The 23,693-nt window shown below is 40.7% G+C and overlaps 1 protein-coding gene across 5 annotated transcripts in view; it reads right to left on the bottom strand.

Moving 5' to 3' along the window:
• RUNX2 (RUNX family transcription factor 2) overlaps positions 1-23,255 on the bottom strand; it is a 242,214-nt gene extending 218,959 nt beyond the window's left edge. For 3 of the 5 annotated variants that reach the window (XM_033217352.1, XM_033217356.1, XM_033217357.1), the window contains exons 1-3: positions 22,579-23,179; positions 13,565-13,721; positions 7,511-7,615 (exon numbers count right to left, since the gene is read on the bottom strand). In XM_033217352.1, coding sequence (XP_033073243.1) covers positions 7,511-7,615; positions 13,565-13,721; positions 22,579-22,953 — 637 coding nt within the window. In that variant the 5' untranslated portion in view covers positions 22,954-23,179. Of the gene's footprint in view, positions 1-7,510; positions 7,616-13,564; positions 13,722-22,578 lie in introns of all 5 variants that reach the window. The other 2 variants (XM_033217353.1, XM_033217354.1) reach the window with 1 other exon arrangement.
• Positions 23,256-23,693: the final 438 nt, after the last annotated feature.

Here is a 23,693-nt window from a genome sequence, read left to right as displayed (position 1 = left end):
TCCTTGGGCACTTCAGAGACAGTAAAGAACCCAGGGGAAGTCTGAAAGTCAGGAAGTTCAGGGCTTCTCTACTAATGCTTTGCACTAAGGACTAAAACCCAGACCTGTGGCATCTGGGGCATGGCACAAAGCCTATCAAGGTTTTTTCAAATCATCTTCACAGACTGCAAGAATGTGAATGCAAGAACTGTGTCCAGAAAAATCAAATAACCTTAAAAAATACATCTGCTGTCCCTCTATCCAACACATTTTACATGTCCCCCCACCTTATTTCACATGTGACCAATCTCTAAATAAGCATCTTCCTGGGCCAGGCACGGTGGCTCACACCTGTAATCCCAACATTTTGGGAAACCGAGGCAGGTGAATCACGAGGTCAGGAGTTTGAGACCAGCATGGCCAACATGGTGAAACCCCGTCTCTACTAAAAATACAAAAAATTAGCCAGGTGTGCTGGCACGCACCTGTAATCCCAGCTACTCGGGAGTCTGAGGCAGGAGAATCGCTTCAACCCAAGCGGCGGAAGTTGCAGTGAGCCGAGATCCCACCACTCTACTGCAGCCTGGGCGACAAAGCAAGACTCCATTTGAAATAAAATAAAATAAAATAAGTATCCTCTTTTGGTAAATAAGCAAAGATCACAGGCCAGTCTTTGGCATAAAAAGCTCATTCCTTCACCCAACTAAGATGAAAAGTAATGGAGGATAAAAGTGAGCTGCTGCTGACATCAGCTGGAATGAAGAAGAGAAAATGTCAACCCCTCCATTCTCTCCACCCTTCACCAGGCTGGAAAGCAGTCTCAGAACTAGGTGGAACAGCGTGACAGAAAAATGAGATAATATCTTGCCTAGACCGCCTGGTTTGTTAAGTCTGTTAACTCAAGTTTTTTAAGGTAAAACTTCTGCAATTGGACATGCCTCAAAAATACGGAGAAATAAAACTTCTCTGAACAATTACAGATTTGTTGATGAATTGGGCACAATTGAGAATGAGCAGACAGGAAAAGAAAATAGTTTAGCTGCAGGACCTAAGCCTAACAAGCTGAGTGAAGCATGATACTAAGGCAAGCCTAGAAATACCAACAGTGCCCTGTACTTCCAGATAACCTCTCACTAACCTAAGTCCCAGACCCTTACTGAAGCCATACACAAAGCCAAGCAGAGAAATGTTGCAGCCATGTACTCTGAGCCTGCAAGAAAGGAGCTAGATCACGGGAGGAAAAAAGGCAGAGCTTCTCCTTTCTCCCACCAGCTCACGATAGGTGGCTGGCTGATCAGTGGTGAATGCCAGTGCCCTGGCAGGAAGTACACAATTCACAGCTTTGTTCTCTCCTTGAGAGTAAATACGATTTACTTACCTGAGACCTGACACACAAAAATTTTTAGAAACCCACTCACATGTATCAGGCAATAGGTTTGCAAGGGTACCAGCAAGCAAGAATTTCAAAGTTGGATGATATAAAGTATAAAACCTCTAATCTTGGCCGGGAGCACTGGCTCAAGCCTGTAATCCCAGCACTTTGGGAGGCCGAGGTGGGCAGATCACCTGAGGTCAGCAGGTCAGTACCAGTCGGCCAACATGGCAAAATCCCATCTCTACTAAAAATACAAAAATTAGCCAGGCATGGTGGCACACACCTGTCATCCTAGCTATTTGGGAGGCTGAGGCAGGAGAATTGCTTGAACCTGGGAGATGGAGGTTGCAGTGAGCCAGATCAAGATCATGCCATTCCATCCCAAAAAAATTTAAAAAATTCCCTCTAATCTTAACCATCTGAGGATTCATAAGATATTTCTGCTACAGACTTGTCATGTTGCTGGGTAAGGCTCATACTTCTTTTTGTTCAAACATCTGATGTTCTTCTCACTTGAGTATGGATCTGCTAATACCAAGCACCACAAGTGAATACCCACCACTAATTCATCTGACGTTCACCAAATCTGTTCAATTCAGAATGACACAACCATTAGAGTAGTAAATTTGGAATCACTTTCTTTGAATGTCCCCTAGATTGAAAAAGCCAAGAGTCCTTTCAGAAGATGGTACCCTGAAAAAATTATTTCTCCTGTTGTGACAATGACAACTGCCAGCTAAGCACTTACGTAAGTTGATGACATTGGTGTCATGAACCACACCCCCCAACGTTCATACCATTGGTGGTTGTTTCCCTTAAATCCAGGCTGCACCTGTGTCTTGCTTTAACCAGTCAAATGTAGAGAAGCAATTCCATGCCAGTTCTGAGCCTAATCCTTAAGAAGGTCCAACACCCTTGGGTGCAGTGGCTCACACCTATAATTCCAGCTGCTCAGGAGGCCAAAGCAGGAGGATCACTTGAGGCCAGGAGTTCAAGACCAGCCTGGGCAACATAGTGAGACCCCATCTCTACAGAAAATGTAAAAATTAGCCAGGTATAGAGGCACATACCTGTAGTCCCAGCTACTTGGGAGTCTGAGGTGGGAGGATCACTTGAGCCCATGAGTTTGAGGTTGGAGTGAGCTATGATCATGGCACTGTACTCCAGCCTGGATGACACGGCAAGATCTCATCTCAAAAAAAAAAAAAAGAAAGAAAACAAAAAACAAGGCCTGAGACCTCTCAGTTTTGTACCTGAGGGAGCCCTGAGCTGCCACCATGTAAGAAGTCAGACTCAGCGGGAAAGACCACACGGAGAGGCCACATGGAGAGGAAGAGGATCCAGGATTATACAGACAGAGATGCGGTCGGGCCTGCTGTCCCATCATTCCAGCTGAGTCCAACCATCCAGCCATCCCACCAAGGCATCAGATACATAAATGAAACATGTGGGATGTTCCAGCACAAGCCATTATCTGATTGCAGCTACATGATAGACCCCAAGCCTTACCAATAGAAAAACCATCCAGAAGAACCCCAATCAACCCAAAGAATCATAAGAAATAATAAACTGGATGTTATATTTGAGGGTAGTTTATTATTTAGCAATAGGCAACTAAAAATGCAGAAAGCGAATTTATTCTATGTAAGGTTATTTACTTTTTCCATCCTCTGCACAACCAATAACACCTTTTTCCATCAGTCCTCTTCCCTAACTCTGAACCACTTCTATAGAATATGATGTTGCTAACATCATATTTCACATTCCTGTAGAAATTATTTAAATCAGACTGGAAGTGGAACCAAGTCCACAGATGGAACAAGGGATTCTAATAGAAACTGATGTTTAAAAGAGCTAGGTATCTAAATGCATTACTATTGCTGCTGCTGCTATACCACTTCTCTGGCTGACAGTTGTTCTTCAGAGCTAGCTTGCCAATAGAAGGTCAAAATGCCTTGCCTAAACACAAGACTTACAAATTTGGGATCTTAAGTATGATGTCATGTCTTAAAATGATAAGCTGGCAAAGAAAATAAATGGCATTTTGTAAAGATGTGCACCATTTTCATGTTTATGCTACTTAAGATGAAGGTTCTAATAAGTCATCGGCTATGTTCCTTTAAAGGGAAGTTTTATAACCGAGATGAATCACAACTGCAAAAGATCAAAGTTAAAAAACATCAATGATGCCATAGGGTACTTTTTAATCTTGTAATGAGTGATGATCATGTGCTCTTATGAAGTCAGTCCAACTGCCAACGCCAGATGTGTATATTAAGAAAAGAAGTTGTTTGTGATGTGACAGCACTGGTTCAGCTGCCAGAGACAGAAAACACAGAAGGATGAAACCTTTTGGATTTTTGAGTGAAAAGCAAGTCTTGGCAGATGTGTTGATAGGCAAGGCCTCTGAGTGGAGTACTAGTGCCACAGCATCTGCTCTTGGACTTTGCTGCAAACAAATTAAATTTATCATCAGTTCTGCACAGCTTTCCCTGGGCAGCATGAATATCTACTCAGGCATAATTTATAATACAAATTAGTGTCATTTACTAATGAGCAAAAGTTAGTAAAGCCATCTGCAGGGGGAAAAAAGTAATATACTAGAGAACAGAATCTATAGATGGTATCTGTTTCCTAGAAGCATACCATAAGAAAAACTCTACGGCAAACCTCTGACACTGAAGAAAATTGATGTAACAATACCTGACACTTAATGAACACTTTCTACATGACAGTCACTGTGCTACCCATTTTACATACATTACATTTAACATTCTTGCAGCAACTGATGAGGAAGGTATTATCATTCTCACATAAAAGATGAGAAAACCAAGGCAAAGAGAAGTTAGGTAACTTGCTTGTCTCCATACAGTTAATAAATGGTGGAGTTGGGATTTCGATCCAAGCAGTTTGACATAAAGACCCAACCAGTTAACCCAGAATTTGTCCTCGTCCAAACAGCTGAGCTACCTACCAGAAGCAGGCTTTTCAATATATATTCAGATCTTTAGAGGAAGGAGTGAAATTCCATCAACAGGAACTGATAGTACAAAATTCTCAACTCCTTCAAGCCACTATAAGTGATAAACAGAAGTATACTACTTTTATGACTAATAACCACTAATTAAGGAATTATAATTTGGGGCAGAGGAGGCTAAACAATTGCCTATAAATTGTTCCGTTCCCCTCTCCACCCGCCCCAGGAAGGCCTTTTACTAAAGCCCTTCTCTATTAAGGATCAATAAAATTAGCCACTTTGAAAAAGCAAGGGTTGACAAACTACAACCTGGCTCACCAATTATTTTCGTAAGTAAAATTTTAGTGGAATATAGGTTGAATGTCCTTAATCTGAAAATCCGAAATGCTCCAATATCTGAAAGTTTTGAGCACCAACATGATGCCACAAGTGGAAAGTTCCACACATAAGTACGTAACATAAACTTTGTTTCTTCCACAAAATTATTGAAATATTGTATAAAACTATTTTCAAGTCATGTGCATAAGGTGTATATGAAACATACATGAATTTCATGTATGGATTTGGGTCTCATCCCCAAGGTATCTCATTATATATGCAAATATTCCAAACATTTTTAAAAATTGAAATCCAAAACACTTCCGGTCCCAAGCATTTTGGATAAGGGACACTCAACCTATATAGCCATGACCATGAATATATGTATTTGCTTATGCTGCTTTTGAGCTACAATGGCAGAGTTGAGTGGTTGTGACAGAGACCACCATATGGCCCACAGAGTCTAAAGGATTTTCTGTCTGGCACTCTACAAAAACTGTTTGCCAATCTGTGTTCTAGAGGATCTCCCATTTAACATTACATGTACCAACTAATCAAACTCCTATTATAGTCACTGTTTAAGAAAATTGGAAATCTTGTGCATTTCCCACACCTAGGAGTGTCAAAATTAAAGAACAATATTGAGAAGAGGGCTATGCTACACATATTCAATGCCCAGGATGACCAAGAGCAGAGAGGAATCCAGCACAGAGTCCAGGTTATAGGATTCAGCAGTCGCTGAAAGCAGACCCATCCCTCTCTCCAGACACTGACTTCGTCAAGTCACCCCATAATGTCAGGAAAATGACCTTGCATTTTCACCGATATTTTCAGTTAATAAGAAATGTTATTCAGGCTTATCTAGAGCAGGTGGTCTACCACTTGCAGATCTGTATCTGCTTCCACCGCCCACCCTGGGCACCACACAAAGCCTGAACTCAGGTCCCACGTATACCACCTGGCCCCTCTATTCCTAACTCTCACTGCTTTCAGAGTACTTCTCTGCCTTTACAAGGCAGTGAGTCTATTGACTAATTTGGCCAAAAACCTCTCTAAATAAGGTACTGCTATCCACACTTGAAACAGAAGTGACTTTTCCAAAGCTACCCTGCCTTCTCACTTATTGTCATATCGTTCAGAACAGGGAGCACCTATCCTTCCCTGTTTCCTCTCCCAACCATCAAATTTTGAGCATCAACTCTTGTGTATATGTACATATACACGCAAACATATATACACACACACACACACAAACACACACAAATGGTTTTTCCAAGAACTGAGAAAAGCAGCTGAGATCAGCAGGAAACATCTTTAAGAGATAAGTATCTCACGGTGCTACATGTTAAAAACCAACTATCCTGCTATGTGCATTACTAAAATGGACGTCATGCCTTTTCAGGAATTTCGGGGCTAGTCTGACCAAAAGTTAGAAGACATCTTCCATCATAAGGCATCATCCCCAAATTATGGCCATCCAGAAAAGGCAGGCAAAGCCCCAAACCAGGCAAAGCTCTGTTCTATTCACCTGCACTCCATAACCACTAGCCCTTAGGACTAGAGACTTGGGGCTTACACACATGTGTACAGCAATCACCTAACAGGACATTCCCAAATTGAACAGACAGGGCCAGCACTGACTCAACATTATGAACCTGGAAGAATGCCATACACATGAAGGGAGAAGAAAACAAAAACCTCAAAGACTTGCTTTTGAGGCAGGAAACCTCCCTAGTTCAGGCAAGCAGTCAGTCTTTGTGAAAAGAGACAGCAGCAAAAGGGACAGGACCCATCATAAGTTCCCACTGCTAGGAAGGTTTGCTACTTGAGTAGAGGCAATATTTTATGAGACCTTTTCTCTCATTTGAGGGGAAGAAGAGATATGCCACTCTCATGATCTAGGCAGGTTGATTGTTACAGAACAAGAACTTCTGCCAGCTATACCTCCACCACAAACCAAATTGAACTCCCTAAATGCAGTGATTAGGATTCCAATGTATTCACTCAGCAAAGGCAGAGTTCTATATGATGTTTCCATTGGCACACACTTGTTAACGGTTTATATATCAAATAATCTTTAATCTCTAAATATATTTAAATACCGCTATGCTGAGTTTGTTCAAAGCAGTTTTTTGGTGGCGGTGGGGCAAGCAAACCTCAGTCAATTTAGATTTAGAAGGAACATACATATTGGCCCAAATAGATTATGTGCACTACCTGAAACTGATTGCCGGTGAAACCTTCTGGATGTCCAGACAGACAAATAAACCAAGATGGATTTAAAGGTGGTTTGACTCTATCTGTTAAAAAGAAAACTACCTATAACAATTACTAGAGCATGACCAAACAACGGTGTTGTAACAATCAAGCAAGTTATCATTTGCAAATAAATTCTTTGTAATTAAGCAGTGTGCTCTTCATAAAGGGAATTGAGTGGGCGAGTTAAAAAGCTCAAACACATTCTTAGGCCATGGGAAACACATGCAAATGCTTTTTGACTAAGCTCAAGATTTTTAAGTTTACTCTTTTCTTCCTCAGCTCTCATGGGTCTATTCTGCCCCAGTATGTTCAGTACATGAGCAAAATTTCTTAGCAAATAGTTAACAGTGACTGAATAATTATTCACTCATTTCCCAAAGTTATGCAGGCCTTAGCAATTGTGTGGTAAAGGTTAAAACTGTAGTTTTATTTTCTAACTTTGAAGTTTGATTAACTGTCCCTCACTAAAAAAATATATATGCAGATAGCAAAGTCTACAAAGACACTATGGGTTGAAAGTGACCCTAACTCATTTGGAATAAATTCCTCATAGGGTCTCTGGAAACTTTATTACCATTTTCAATAAAAAGGGGAGTACTTACTTCTGGGTTCCCGAGGTCCATCCACTGTAACTTTAATTGCTCTGTGGTAGGTAGCTACTTGGGGAGGATTTGTGAAGACAGTTATGGTCAAGGTGAAACTCTTGCCTGCAGATATAAAAGGGGAAAACATAGTGAATATTAAAAAACAGTGTTGATGATTACACAGCAGCATAGATTTCCAAATTGCATTTAAGCATCTCTAAGGAGGCAATGAAACAAAGACAAGAGGCAGGACTCCTTCTTCTAAATTGGAAACCCCCTGTTGACCACTTTTAAGACATTTCCAAATTTGCTTAGTGTCAAGATCATCGTCCTCATTGTAGTGCTACACATGAAGACTTCAATTCCAAAAAAGCTCCTCAGTAGCAAGAGTTGTAATGAAAACAAAACCCTGGTCCACTTGAGGGAGGTTTTTTTTCTTTCAATTTTCTCCAACATCAGGAACACATCCAAGCACAGACAATTTTAGAAGTCTTTATTTAGGGTTAGGTCATGACCTCATGAGAGAACAATAGTAAATCATTGTTGATTATGTTATTTACTTCACATGGTTTTAGCATTTCATTTGCTTAGCTGCACTACAATAAGAAGATAAAAGAGGAAAGTTCTTATGGGAATCATTTTAACAGGAGCCAGTGTCTCCTGTCCTGGCCTTAATGTGCCTGTGGTATGATGATTTCATCATTACTGGAACAAAGTTTTTCTCCTCCCTGTCTACCCCTCCCCTAACATACATCCTTGCTGTTAAATCTTGAAATAACTCCCTGACAGTGACTTACTTTTTGCTAAATGAACATGACATCTCTCAATATAAACTCAGATTTTGCTTTTAGCAGAAGGTGTGCTTCATTGAAATATTACATCTGATGCTTCAAATTAATGAGCTAAAAGCAATGAATAAGAAGGGGAAAAGAGACAGGGAAAAGTTTGGTAGCATATTTGGATGTCTGTTTTCTCCAGAAGAAGATACCATTCTCTGTTGCACAGACTTACTAACAGTTGTAATCAGTTAGATTTGCAACGGTTAATCATGTCAGATAGTCAAAACTGCAAACTGTTACAAGACAGGAAGAGGTGGGCGTGAAACAGTGACTCAATAAAACATTCAGCAATCTCAGGCCAGAGTGCTCATTTAGTCTGCTCCTGTAACAGACCTTTAAAAAGCTCATTTTGTTTTGCTTTGTTTTTTTGGTCAGAGATTCTTTTTCCCTTTACTGAAAACTGAGAGTATTAAACCAAAACACAAATCTTTGACAATATGTACCAATGCAAAGTTTAATGCAGTCTTTTCAAAGCTTAATATGGAACAGGTTATATACAAGGCTTAATGGAGAACAGGTCTTTGGCTGTCAAGTCTAGTGAATGGGTTTTCTTTTCAACCTAGACCATGTAAGTTCCTAAAATCTGTTTAAGACACACATCATTTGTTGCTGAGTATAAATAGTTTTAAGTCTCCTTGGCTATACTTTTCCATAGCCAAGGGGAAAAAAACAGGAAAGAAAAGACAGGAATGGGGTGGGTGCAGTTTGAATAGGGAAAGGCGAATAACAATTAGAAACTTATTAAGTGCCACTTCATACACATTATTTCAATTAATCCTCCCCACTTAGATTTCTCACCCCCATTGCACAAATAAAGAGGCTGAAACCTCCAGAGACCTAGTAATTTACCCAGGTTCACCCAACTAATACATGAAAAAATGAGGATTTGAACTTCATTTCTCAGAGTCTAAAATTAATGCTCTTTTTTTTAAATACTCCGTCACTTGGCCACTTCCTTAAGCGGCTTGATCATGTGCCATTTAAAAAAATTAATAAGTAATTTATTTCTAGGTGCATCCCAATCAGCTCTATGTGCCCAAGAAACAGTAAATATAAATGGACTAATGCAATATCTCAGGATGATGGAAGTATCTATTTTTAAAGTGTCATTGATAAATCATATTTTATCCACTATATTGGGTATTACATAGATTTAAATAATTTATAATTAGTTAGCAAAGAGAGGCTTTATTATAAACATTAAGACTAACCAAAAGAATAAACCTGCCAGGAGTCTAATAAACCAGTTACAGAAAACTAAAAGTCTACAGAATTGGAAACCAGAAACTTGAATAGGATGCCACTAGGTCCAAGTTAGAACCTCAAAACAATGGAAAGATCACAAAAAGTGAAACAGCTGATCTCTAAATTGAAAATTAGTTTACACTAAAACATTTTAAAGTGCCATTTTGGGGACAGATTGGTGGTCTATGGGCCCAGGATTGCCTTTCTAACAGTGGCTCCCATGGCTGTGTTTCAGAGTCAGTTTTCATCTATGGCACTCATCTTAATAAATCAAGGATATATATAGAGATCTCAGTTATCCTTAATGTCTCTAAATAACCTGCTAGAAAGATTGTCGGCCTGGCGCAGTGGCTCATGCCTGTAATCCCAACACTTTGGCACTTTGGGAGGTGGAGGCAGGCGGATCACCTGAGGTCAGGAGTTCAAGACCAGCTTGACCAACCTGGTGAAACCCTGTCTCTACTGAAAATACAAAAATAAGCTGGGCGTGGTGGCACACGCCTGTAATCCCAGCTACTTGAGAGGCTGAGGTACGAGAAACGCTTGATCTCAGGAGGCAGAGGTTACAGTGAACCAAGATGGTGCCACTGCACTCCAGCCTGGGTGGCAAGAGTGAGACTCCGTCTCAAAAAAGAAAAAGATGAAAAAAGAAAAAAGAGATTGTCCATAAATTTATTTAAACCGGTTTTGGTAATAGTTCTACTTTAGACCTTTACAACTTACTTAGGATATTAAAAGTCATCTGTGATTCCCCTAAATTCAGAGCAACGCCTCATGTAGGAACAAAAACCAAATATAAAATTCACCCTTCAAGTATAAAGTATTTAAATGTTCAGAGTAGAATCAGTTCTGTAAAAAAAAAAAAAAAAAAAAAAAAACTGCTTTTAAAAAGAGATGGGTTTGGGGGAGAAAACAAGTAGTTAAGTGTAACTATGATCTTCCAATATCAAACCCTAAGGATCAAGATGTCATTAACAACTACAGCAAAAGTGAATGAGGCTCCTTCTACTTCTTATTGCCCCTTCAGAAGAAATATCTATGCAATGTTGAAACTTTCAGAAATTACCAACCAATTTAGTAATTGGTTCTTCACCCTATAATAATAATGTACTTCTTAAGTCAAATGTTCATGTAGGCATTCATGATTTCCTTAAATTAATTTTTTTTCAAAATCCCCTTTTTTATCACTTTCCGTAAGTGATAAAATGCAGGCTCTTGTTTTAAAATGCAGGCTCTCAAATAGGGAGCTAGCAGTCAGTAGATAACTAATTGTGTCATCCATGGCTTCATCAGGAAAAAGAAAGCATACCAAAAAAAAATTTAAGAACCAAAATCATTTTAAACACTTCTCTTTAAAATATTAAGGATAAAATAAAGGAAAAATGATGAAAAACCATAAGCCACTCCTAACTTCATGCAAGTTCCACTGATGCTCTACTTTTATTCTAGCACTTTCAAAAGTTGTGGTCCTAAGATGACCCATAAAGTCAAAGTCAGTAGTGACATGACTCCTTTATAATCTAAGATTGTTTTTCAATTTCTGAGAGTTTATGTTTCTACCAGTGGAAAGAAAAAAAAAGTGTAATATTTGAGGAACTTGTTGTTTTTTTATAACACTACTGAAAATAGAAATATTTAAAGCCGGGAAAGAAAATACAATAGTAGCAGCATGTTGATCCAGACTTAATAACTTAAGAGAAATGTAGAAGTGTGAAAATCAAAGAGGAAGCTGGAAGAGTCTGTTACAAAGCAGGTCAGGTACAAAGGCAGGTTAAAGGGTTTCCTGCCACTGAAAAACTAACCCATTTTTTTTTTCAGAGTGTGATCTGTTATCAGTGTTCTCTGTCCTTTTTTTCTCTTCATCTCAGCTTGATATTACTGTTTCCTTTCATATAATGTTAATGCAGTGATATAAAGATCTATTATTAGTGATAAATCAATTTTTCTTTCTCTCTCCACCCACTCCCCCTACCCCCCCATCTAAATCTTGAAGACAAGTCTGGACCAATTTCTCCATCCTGCCTCTGGCAGCAGACTGTAGCATTTCAGATCCTCCACCAAGTCCCGGCTGCTTCAAAGGAAAAATCCTACTTTCTTCAGTTAAGATCATAAGAAATATAGGGGGAGGGGGTCAGCTCTGTTTGGACATAATTACACTTCATCAAAAGAAGCTTTCTTCATCTTCCATGCGTGAAAAGTCTGCAAGCAGTTAAGTCTGTCTTTTTTTTTAAATATAAAAATTGCTATTTGGGAAACCAGCCAAAACTCAGAAAGCCAATATAGTAAAACAGTGCACACCCTTTGTTTCTCTTTGAAGTTTCTTAAATAAATATGTTGAGGGTTTACAAAGTACACTATCACTTTGTCATAGTTTCTACTTAAATTGATCAGAAAAAAGTTATGCAGCATCTATATAACACAAAAGTAAGATAAATGAAAACACTAACTTGAATCTGTAAGGTAAAATTAAGCATGGCACCCAATCCTTTAAAAACTAAAATTGATTGCTCTAGTTAAAAACAAAGTATTATTACATAAGAAGAAAGAGGTAATTCAGAGCATACAGGTAAATCATCATGTTCACATTTTTCTTGATTCTTACTAGAAAAAAAAAAGACAAACTTTAATTGCATAGTGGATCTGCATAAGTAAATGAGAAAAAGGAAGAATGAATACACACACACATGCTCCAAACCTAATCAGTCAGTAGTGATATAGGATGTGTCTTTTTTCCTCTTTTAATGAAAGTGAACTAAACGTGATGCAGAGATAAACCCCTTAGTTTTGATTCTACCAGAGGCTGTGAGCCTCGTTTTATTTCAAACAACCTGTCAGTGACAGTATCTCATTAGCATGAATCATTTTTTTTAAGTTAAAAAGTACAACTTCTTGGCCCTGTTCCTAGAAAGTAAACTAAAACTACTCATCGGAAACAGCCTTGCTTGAATTTCCCTTATCAAGTTTTTACAATGGTAATAATTTGACATCTGATCCAAACTAAAGAGCAATTATTAGACATGGTTTAAAAAGTGGTGCTTCTCATTTCCTAGTCAAACCTGGGTTGCAATGATTCCATAAGGCTTTATTTCACCTCAGCCCTAAAGTGGTCTATTTTCTTTCTTCTTATCAAAATACTTAAAATGGAAATACTAGATTCAGTTAAGTAAATAAATAAGCATAATGCTTCTAATAGGTGAGTAACCAGTAAAAGTCTTTCTGTAGAATAAGTAAATAAAAGCCAAAATATTGGTCTCCTTAAAGACTTTAAAAAAAAAAACATTAACCTCATTTATCAGTTACAAAAACCCTAAAAGGGATAATTTTCTATTTAAGGATTTCTAATTTTTGAATATGGATTCAGATGGTGGGAATCCTTACACAGTATGTAACTATTAATATTAGAGTACTAATCATTCACCTGTCTAGGCAACTTTACATAGTCATTCTAACATAAGTAATACATTATTCACTTATTCAAATGAAAAGCCTTATGTTAAAAAATGATTTTTAATAAATTCTTATTATGAAAGTAAATTAAATCATATAGAGGTAACCTGTGATAAGTGAAGAGCATTATGCCAGCTGTCCTTGCTACAACTTAGACCAAAATTGATATTATCAGGAAATTGATCCAACATATCCATTTTTCTTTCCCCTTTACCATTCAATTTACTCAGTTATTTGACTCCTCATAATTCAGAAGTTGATCCTCCAACTGTTCTTTTCTCTACCTTATATGCTCACACCCAGTGAAATTAGGATCTAGTTTTTCTGAAAACATTGTTTGAATTTTCAATATCATAAAATAAATGAAAAAGGCCTGAGTACTCAGAAAAACACTCAGCTTCATCTGGATGTATTTAAATCAAATCTTCAGTAATTCTATTCAGAAAAAGAAGGTGCTGATTTGTATACAGACTAGTATACATTTCATCAAAGGAGCCTAATGTGCTTATTCCATTATCAGTATCAAAAGTCAGAGACCTACCTCGTCCACTTCGGCCCACAAATCTCAGATCGTTGAACCTTGCTACTTGGTTTTTCATAACAGCAGAGGCATTCCGGAGCTCAGCAGAATAATTTTCATCGTTACCCGCCATGACAGTAACCACAGTCCCATCTGGTACCTCTCCAAGGGCTACCACCTACATAAAACAGGAAACACAGCAGCAATAATGGCACATCAGAAAGGCTTACAAACAGAATATATTCTCATTGCAAATGATGTGTCTTATCAGGACTTAGTGTTCTAGTCCAGTCCAGTAATGGCCGACAGGAATGAAGCATCTGTGTATGGGTTGTGATGCCACTTCAAACAGACCAGTGTTTCAGGGTCCACCCATTTCAAAGGCAGGCAAAAACTTCCTTCATTTATTGTTGGATTCTTCACAGGAAATATGTACGTTTTTATTAAACCCCTATGTTAAGTTGTCCATAGGAATTATGCCACAGAAGGAAGGAGAATGCCCCCTCTGCAGATTGTATCATACAGATCCAGGCACCACCTGTCTGCAGGCTTCCTCTCAGGGAGAGTCCTGAGGTGTGGTCTTAGCCCATCACAGTCTAAAAAAATATCAAGTCTAGTCAACTCTATGGGAGAAGATTTTTAAGTGAAACCCTGGGGCTCCTGACTACATAGAGCCTAGATATGGTATGGTCTATGTTTTATCTCCTTACTTTGGGCTAGCACTTCAGCTTTTAATAACAGTATAATTACTGAAAACCCACTCTGCAGTGGGATCCAGTGGGATATCCAAAGTCATCAAGAAATTAAAGATGAAAATAATTGATGATAAATAAAAAATATATGTATACCCTTAGCCTCATCTCATTTCTATTATGTCTTGTCCCATCTGCCATCCTGGCATGACATACTTGACTGCTTAATCGTCAACAGTCAATCTGAAGCAAATTAACTCAATTAAGAAAAGATCTAGATTAATCCATCTTTGGAAATAACCAACATTTTCTCTGCTCCAAGACTAAAGATCACACTTTAACCTGGGTCAGCTAACTTGCAAATGTGTGCCTCTATTAACACAGAGCCCGGTAAGGGGATGCGTGCAGATCCTTCGCTGTCATATATGAAACATACTCCTCCTAATCCACTGCCAAGATCCTGCCCCTTGGTAACAATTCTTTGTCTCAATGAACTTCCAGGACTCTATATTCAGATTATTTCCATGTCTTCCTCATTCAGTTTCCAGATGCCCTCACAGTAATTCAGCAATGACCCCAGCTAAAGTAGCCCACAACTCTCTGACAATAACACTCCTGTGTGCTTGCCTGTCTGGTAAACATCCCACCTATCTTTTTCTACTTCTAGTGCTACTCCCTCCTTTGTCAAGATTTCCATAAGATAAACCTAAGCATTTAATTCCATTGTTCCCAATACAATTGGCATATTAAAGTAGATTTCTTATAGTGTGATAATATACACTATACCTACATTTTAGGGCTGAATTTCCCCCATCCATGAACCCTACTACAACACCCCTTCACTATGTCCTCTCCTCCAGCCAGGAAAACAATCAAACAAAAAACTTGTCAATATTTTTGTCACCCTTACTTTTCTCTTAGGCTGTTTCTCAGTTCCATTCCTTCCATTTAGTACTGTGTTATTCAGCTCAAAATCAATAAAGCCTTCCTTAAATTATAGGCTGCACTTTCCCCAGCATCCCACTGTACTCAAGTGATCCTCATTTCAATGTATATATATATATATTAATATTAATGGTCTATGACTACTTTAAATACACCAGCCCAAAGCTGAGGGACTCACTCCTAGGAGTCCAGATTATATGAGTTTGGAAACTACATGAGAGAAGGGCCTCTATCTCATCTGTCTTGTTCACCACTTATCTACCTGCTCCCAAAAGTGTCCAGCACATGGTAAATGTTTGATTAATTTTTTTTTTTTTTTTTTTTTTGGAGATGGAGTCTCACTCTATCACCCAGGTTAGAGTGCAGTGGCATGATCTCGGCTCACTGCAACCTCCACCTCCCAAGTTCAAGTGATTCTCCTGCCTCAGCCTCCTGAGTAGCTGGGATTACAGGCATGCACCACCACACCCACCTAATTTTTGTATTTTTAGTAGAGAAGGGGTTTCACCATGTTGGCCAGGCTGGTCTTGAACCCCTGACCTCAGGTGATCCGCCCGCCTCAGCCTCCCAAAGTACTGGGATTACAGGCATGAGCCATTGAATCCAGCCAGATAAATATTTTTGAAATAAATGAAAGAGCTCCATAAAGAGCCCCACTTTGCAGAAACAAGTCTGTAGGGCTACCCGCTAAAACTCTGAGAGGGTCAGTTAATGATGAGTCAGCATCCCTTGCTAACAGCAATGTGCCCTTGCTCCCAGCTCATTTTCTGACATTGTTTTCATCCCAGAGGAGAGGGAACCATGCTGCCTCCCCTTTCCCTGAAGTCTATAGTTATTCTCAATATGAGAAGTCTCCTGGGTCAAAAGTGAAATCCCTTGAAAACAAGACTTCCTCCCTGCATACTTCATCTCGTACCTCAAGCGGCTACTGAACACAGGTAATGCTGTACTCCTGGTGGAGGCAATGTGCTTTTCAATTTTTCAAATTCACCATGCCAAAAATGTGAACATTTGAAAATACTGCAATAATTGACTACATTTGCCAGGATTCATCTGAATGTTTGACATTTTGTACACTCAGCATATTGTATTTTAACACCTGCTGTGTGGCTTTCTATGTCAAAGTAAATATGGACCCAGTAAGCATATTAATAAAGGCAGGAGAAAAGTTGTACTGTTTAGAAGAGAATGAATATACTAAAATCAAGAGGCTCCACTTTTTCCCCACTTCTGCTACATATCCGCTGTGACCTCACACAAGTAATTTCATCTCCAGGAACCACAGTTTTCCAGTATGAACTGGAAAGTCTGCAAAATGTAGAAGATACTATATAAGTATAGAGTGTAATTATAATGATGTGCTTTTTGTAAGACGAGGAGGGTAACACAGTGTTCTGTTCCAAATCTGCTGTCTGTTAAACATAGGCTTTTACTTATAAGCATCCTTAAAGGGTTCAACTGAATATGTACTTCCTCTCTTCATGTTCTGAGATGTTCTTTGGTGTTGTTGAGAGATACAGGATGACTGCTGGTAGATTTCACTCAAGTCTGGCTACATTTCCGAAAAAAAAAAAGCAATCTGCCCCAATATAAAGGTTTTCGAGAGCTCTGGGACATTATTATTTTACTGCATATTTTTAATGTAATGGATTTTTTTTTAGTTAGAAGAAATGGAAAATTGATTCAATATGGGAAAATATGAAAGAAAAGATCCCTGAGAGTGAAATACATAAATCCATTTTACTGTGCTTAAGCAGCATAATAATGACCATATTCAATATTGGTGTGTTTTACATATCACATTTTACAAAACAAATAAATAATCACAAGTTGTGTGAGCCTTCTATGAGGCTTAGAGCAAGGCCTGAAAAAAAATTGCTAATGCAATGTAGTGACAATCTTTCCTGTTAAGGCTGAACTCTAGTTTAATGGCTAAATATATTGAGTTTTTTCTGCTATTCACTCTACCAAATCAGATTGCCTGATGTTTTTCTGAGGGGGAAAAAATGCTGGGAGTTGGGGGAAGTACTGTATTTGACTTTATATCAATCAGAAGTATAATTATATGTTTGAGAGGTTTTTTTCTTTAAGTAGATCTCTGAAGCTAAAAAGTTTCCCTTGGAGATTCTCAACTGTGTTTATCTAAAAGAAAACCAAAAGAATCAAGAAATTTTTACACATTTCATCTGTACCAAAACCAAGCAATGGAAAAACATTTGAAGGGGTAAAGCACAGTCAAAACTAAGTCAAAACTCGCTCTTTAACTAGTTAGGAATAAGCACAAATTAAAATTTGCTTCCATTCTACCCAATATAAAAGTACTGCTCTGCAAAGAATAATTTGTGATGAAATCTTAACAATTACATTTCTAGGTGTTTTTAAAATATAAAATCTACAAATTCAAGAAACTTCATGAGAAAAGGAGAAGTAATTTTCTATCCTGACATTTCAGAATAGAGAAAGATGTTCCTTTATTTAGCGCACCTCACCATAACTAGCATTTAAATCACATGATATGTGGCTTGCACAAAATAAAGTAAAAGGATATTTAACTGTAGTAATGCTATTGAAATGTTGTATGAGACTCCTTATGACTAAATCTGTGAATCACTAAAAGAAGAGGAACGAATAATTAACTCAAACCCTTAAAACAGTTTCTCGTCTTTTTATACAGAAATTAAAATTTCCCACGACATTTCCATGGACAGAAGTCTAGTCCTAACTAATCCATTACTCTTATACGCCAACATAATTTGGGACATTGTACTTGTGGTATAATTGAAATACAATTATTTTTCAAGATAAAATCTGATCAAATCTTTCTTTGCAATAAAAGAGGAGTCTAATTGCAAAAAGCAAAAATGTTATTCCTATCGTAATTATTTAAAGATAACTTCAAATACAGTATCAAAACATTTCAACAAATACTACAGTTAATTTTTTGAATTTATCCTAGAACTTAGGAAAAGCCCATTGAATTCTAGAGAAAAAACACAATACATAATTTCATAATTTTAAAAATATATATGTCAAAGAGAAATTTTGATAAAAATTATTTCAATTTAAAGCAGAAATTTGTGGGCCATGTATCATGGTAGTTTAGATCATTTGACAATAGATATTCTGGAATTTTGAAAGGATACAAACAATAATGCCAAAGAGGAAAAAAGAATGAAAGATATCTACCATACCTATTTTCAATTATTTAATAGAAGTTTTCTAAAAAATTTTATAAGTATTTATTTTCCACCTGAAATTCTTTGTTCCAACTGCCTTACTTGGAAGTTGTATATATTCAGTCCCAAAATATTTAAGTTTAAATAAGTTTTCTTGAATTCAAAGGCATAACACAAAAATGTGTGTCTTCATACAACTTGAAATCTATTGTGATTTACATAATTTTGCATAATAATTTATATTATGGTTAATAAGGATTTAACAGGCTTAATAACCTATTTCCCTTGCTTAGACACAATGAGATTCAAAAAATATAAACATAAAATCTGATCATTAAGTATGTAAGAAAAATACTACTCACTGGTATCAAGTATTTATTAGTTGCATATTTGTTTTCGAAGAGAGAAAAATGATTAGTGATGCCGAAAAATTATTTTCAAACAGAAATTGCTCCGTCATTTTGAAACCCCTCCTTTTGACAAGCACTGAAAAGTATTATTAAAGATATAGAATTAAGTATGAGTGCTAGATTATGTATCTAAAAATGTGTTTTCTTTCTTTAATACTGCCAGAAAAACATATGATACTGATAAATATATATAGTCCAGTGTTCTCTAACTTAAAACAGCAGAATAGGCTTGAACTACTTTTAGTTTTAAAATATACATCTGGACTTAAAATTTCTGCATAGTGTTTCAGCTTGAAGCTATTTAAGGCAACTAAGTTATGAACCCTCAACACCAGGTTCACAGTGGAAATGCTGACGGACCCCTAACTAAAAGGGTGCTACTGGATGCGAGGTTGACATGCTCTCTCCACAATTACCTGACCATCAGCTAATGAGCTGAATTTGCAAATTACTTCTTTGTCACTAGAATTATCTAGGATAGAAAGGGTCTGGGATCCTCTAATAGTATGCCTTAACTATTTTAAGCTTTCAGTGAGATACACCTGAAAATGTTAAAAATATTTATTTCCGTTTCCTTGACACCTGGGGGGGACCGAACATTTCAAAACTGCAGAACTTTGTTAAAAATACAATGTTAATAAACAACTTTATATAAAGTATACTAGTTGTTTTTGCATTTTTACATGCAAAAATAAATAAATTTTATATCATCTCGAAACAAGAGTAGATGAACAACGCTAACACATTCTTAATGAAATAGATTGCCAATATCGTGTTTAAACACTAGTTTAAATTGACATTTCAAAACAGTCTATTGAATTCATTTCTGATTCTCTGCGGTGTCAAGCTCAGTGTGACAGATACAAAATATGGGCTCAATAAATATTGTATTGATTTGAATACCAGACCTCACAACAAGTAAGTTGTGTGTGTGTGTGTTTGTGTGTGTGCATGTTTAAACCCATTTACCTATCTGCTATCTACCTGACAACCACTATAATTTATTTTTTACATAGCTCTAAATACCATGGCCAAATTGCTGTCACCACTTTTAAAACAGAGACTTCTTCATATTATTTCTTCATTGCAGATGTATTTGATTATATTGTAAGAGTGTAGAAAGTCTAGTGTTCCAAATATCCATACATTTTTTTTCAACCGAGTATTTTCTATACTGCGTAGACCTTAGCTATCACCCACTTTTTGAATTCTGTTTAACACAGGTATGGTAACAAAAAGACATTGACAGTGAGGTTTTAGGTTAACTCAATTCATTATTCAATTGATATCAATTAAAATATCTGATTTAATATGGTCTTGTTACCTATGGTCTGTATCCTGTTTAACATAACAAAAATGTACCCCGTAATTAACAAGTTGATTAATAACAAATAACAAAATTCATTTTCAAAATAATTTTTAAAGGGTGGTAGTGAAAAATCTTAGATGACAGCCAAAATAGCTGAGACTAGCTCAAGCTAAAGTGCAAAAAACATCCTTTCCATCCAAAATGCTCATGTTCAAATCAATTCAGTAGCATAAACGCGGGAGAACAGTTCAAGATAGACCTTAAATATGTTTAGCAGAATGGTATATGGGATATCAAGCATCTAAATGTCTTTAAAAATGTAAGCATCTGTTCTCATATTTTCACATATTCTGATCTACTAATTTGTATTTGTATTTTTTGCTGTTTTCATCCAGGTTTGGGGTTTTGTGGGGCTTTTGGTTTGGGGGATTGAAGGGGTATTGGTGGAAACAAATTTCCATTCTCATATAAGACTAATTTAAAAATTCTGTGCCCTTGGACGATGGGCATTGTAAAAGATACATATTGTATGGAAATTTAAATTTATACAATTCACATGTATTCTGAGCTTTTCCTACTTCAAGGAAGCAAACATTTACCTACAAAATGGGTGGTTTATAAAAGGAGAAATGTGACAGTTAAAAAAAAAAATTTCTTGAGCCAACTGCAAAATGAAACTTGCCCCAGAAAGCAACATCCCCTTTCCATAACAATTCATTCTGATTTCTGTTCTGATATAAGACCTAGCGAGATTACCAGCTCTAATTGACCTGGACTCCTCTTTCTTTCCATCCCACCCACACACAGAATCTGAATTGGTGCGTGGGGTGGGAGTTATCAACAACTGGGAACTGTCAGTGGCCCGTGGGAGTTTGGCCACCGGGTCCCCAGTGGAGAAACTGGCATGATTCCTCCCCCAACTTTTTTTTTAACCTCCCCCGAGGCCTTGCTTGCCCTGCTCTCCACAGACCTCAGAACCCAGGGGACCCAGGCCCACCTACTCAAGTTCAGAGGTGGAAAGGGCCCAAAGCACCTTTTTGAGAGTGCTCATCTCCACATCTGGCTTACCACCCCCTGCATCCCTGGCGTCTTGCGAGTGTGGACAGCCCGGGAACCCATTTCCCCATCAACCCAGTATGCGCTGGGCCCTGGGGACTCCGCGTCTCCCCCCTGGAGAGGACTGCCCCGGGAAATCCGGATCGAGTTACGGAGACCCATCGGGCTACTGTGAGAGGCTCCAGATCCTAAACCCTCAACCTGTGGAGCACCTGCGTGCGACTCCCGCGGCTGCCACCCGCCCTCAAACTAACGGGCCAGGCAGGCACAAGAGTCCGCGGGGCGCGCAGAGGCCGCTCTCAAGCCTTCGAACTCACTCCGTGCTCAGACCACCAGCAGGAGCCTCTCACCACCTTTCAGAAGCAGGAAGGACCTTTTTTAGATTTAAGTCCTTTAAAAACAATAATAAAGCAAAAATACAAAATTTCACCTCCGTTTTCAAATTGGGCGAACTCAAGTTGTTTCACCGGTTTCCCTCATCCCTCCCTGGCGGGGCGAGGCGCAGAGCTCGGTCCCGGCTGGAAGAAGCGGCCCGAGCTCCCGCCCCCTCCCCTGGCCAGCACCTCCCAGCACTCGAGAGTTCAGCGCCCAGGCCCCCTGAACGCCCCCGCTTCGGGGCTAGCAGACGCCCCGGCGGCCCCGCCTTCCTCCCGGTAACGGGATCTGGCGCGGGTCAGCGAACACAGCAAACGCCCCCGTCCTGACACCCCCTCCTCTGGAGACCCTAGTCTTGTCCGGGACCCTCCCGGGCACGGGTAGTGCAGCCCGCGCGCCTCAGTCAGTACCCCACGCCCAGCCCTGGGCACTAATGCCCGGCGCCGGCACCCAGCGAATCCCGACCCGGGAGCCCTGGAGGGACCAGGACCGCTGAACTCTGCGGGTCAGGGAAGGGGACGCCGAGACCTAAGGAGGGGCGTTTGGCTGGGAGGGAAGCGGGTGGGAGCGCGCGGAGCCCCAAAGAGAAGCGACGCGGGCAGCCTGCAATGCGGCCAGGCCGGGAGGACCCGGGAGGAGGACGCGGGAGCCCCGGGGGACAGTGTCGGGGATCCTCGCCCCCGGGAAAGGGGCGGGGTGGAGCACGTCAGCTCGCAGTGCAAGAGTGGGCACCTTGGGGATCCTGGAGGAAAGGGAGACGGAGCGAAGGAGTGGGTGAGACCCGAGGCCAGGCAGGAGGCAAGAGGAGTGATGAACGGGTCAGGGGGACGAGGGCTGAAGTCGGGGTGGCAGCGAGCACAGGTGGGAGAAGGAGGGATTTGCGCGGAGGGACTGCGCCCCGAGCCCGCCAGGGCATCTGGAGGGAGAGGCCCACCAAGGGGTCTCTGGGGTTAGAGCCGCCAAGGCAGGAGGTCTTGGAGAACGTCCGGGGCCCAGCCCCGTGGGCAGGAAGACACCGGCGGGCAGGTTCCGCCGCTCCCGACCGGGGGCGGGGGGCGGTGTAGCCTCTTACCTTGAAGGCCACGGGCAGGGTCTTGTTGCAGCGCCAGTGCGAGGGCAGTACCGAGCACAGGAAGTTGGGGCTGTCGGTGCGGACGAGTTCGGCCGGGTGGTCAGCGATGATCTCCACCATGGTGCGGTTGTCGTGTGGCGGCCGCAACCGGGGCACTGCAGCTGCCGCCGCCGCCGCTGCCGCCGCCGCCGCCGCCGCCGCCTCCTGCTGCTGCTGCTGTTGCTGCTGCTGCTGCTGCTGTTGCTGCTGCTGCTGCTGTTGCTGCTGCTGTTGCGCAGCCACCACCGGGCTCACTTCGCTCATTTTGCCGGGCTGCAGGCTGCTGGAGGGGGGGCTGAAGCGCCGGCTGGTGCTCGGATCTACGGGAATACGCATCACAACAGCCACAAGTTAGCGAAGTGGCCGGGGGAGGGGGAGGAGGGTGGAAATGAGGGGCAAGGAGGAAATTGGGGGGGTGAAGGCGAGACGGGGGGAAAGAGGATGGAGGTGATGGGGCTGAGGAGGTGAGAAATCAAGTTTGATGAGGCCGACTGCCGGGCGGAGTCTGATGGGCCAAGAGAGTCTGGCGATGCGGTGCAGTCGGGCTGGCGGGTAGGGAGACCCGGGAGGCGCAGATCTTTGCCGGAGCCTTTGGAACACCCGGGGTAGCAGCTGCGAACGGGCGCGGGGGTGTGTTTGGCCCGGGGAGGCGGGGGACTTGAGTTTGCAGCTTGGAGTGGGGTCCCTTGGGGCACCGCGTCCTGGGTGCGCTGGCGCCCCCTCCCAGTTCGAGTCCGGTGGTGAAGCGGTGTGGGTTCAGCAGTCCAGCCCCAGGGCCGGCGTTGCCGCGCGCTGCCCGCCACCGCCGTGCCGCGCCGCGCCGCGCGCTGCTACCCAGCTGCAGGCGGCCGCGCCTCCGCCCTCCCGCGCCGCCGCCTCCGCGGCGGCCGCCGCTCCCCCCGCGCCGGCTGCACGCTCAGATTCCTCCCGCGGCGGCTGCCAGCCCGGCTCCCCGGCTAGTCTCCTTCCTTTCCCTTCCTTTCTTCTCGCCTCTCTCCGCCACCTCCTTGCATCCACTCCCTCCTACAATTTGCAAAGCTCCCCTGTCTCTCGCGCTTCAAGGTGCCAAGAGGTAA

Source organism: Trachypithecus francoisi, unplaced genomic scaffold (assembly GCF_009764315.1).
Source record: "Trachypithecus francoisi isolate TF-2019V2 unplaced genomic scaffold, Tfra_2.0 Lachesis_group10, whole genome shotgun sequence".
Classification (NCBI taxonomy): Eukaryota; Metazoa; Chordata; class Mammalia; order Primates; family Cercopithecidae; genus Trachypithecus; species Trachypithecus francoisi.
This window is presented reverse-complemented; position numbering and strand designations above follow the sequence as displayed.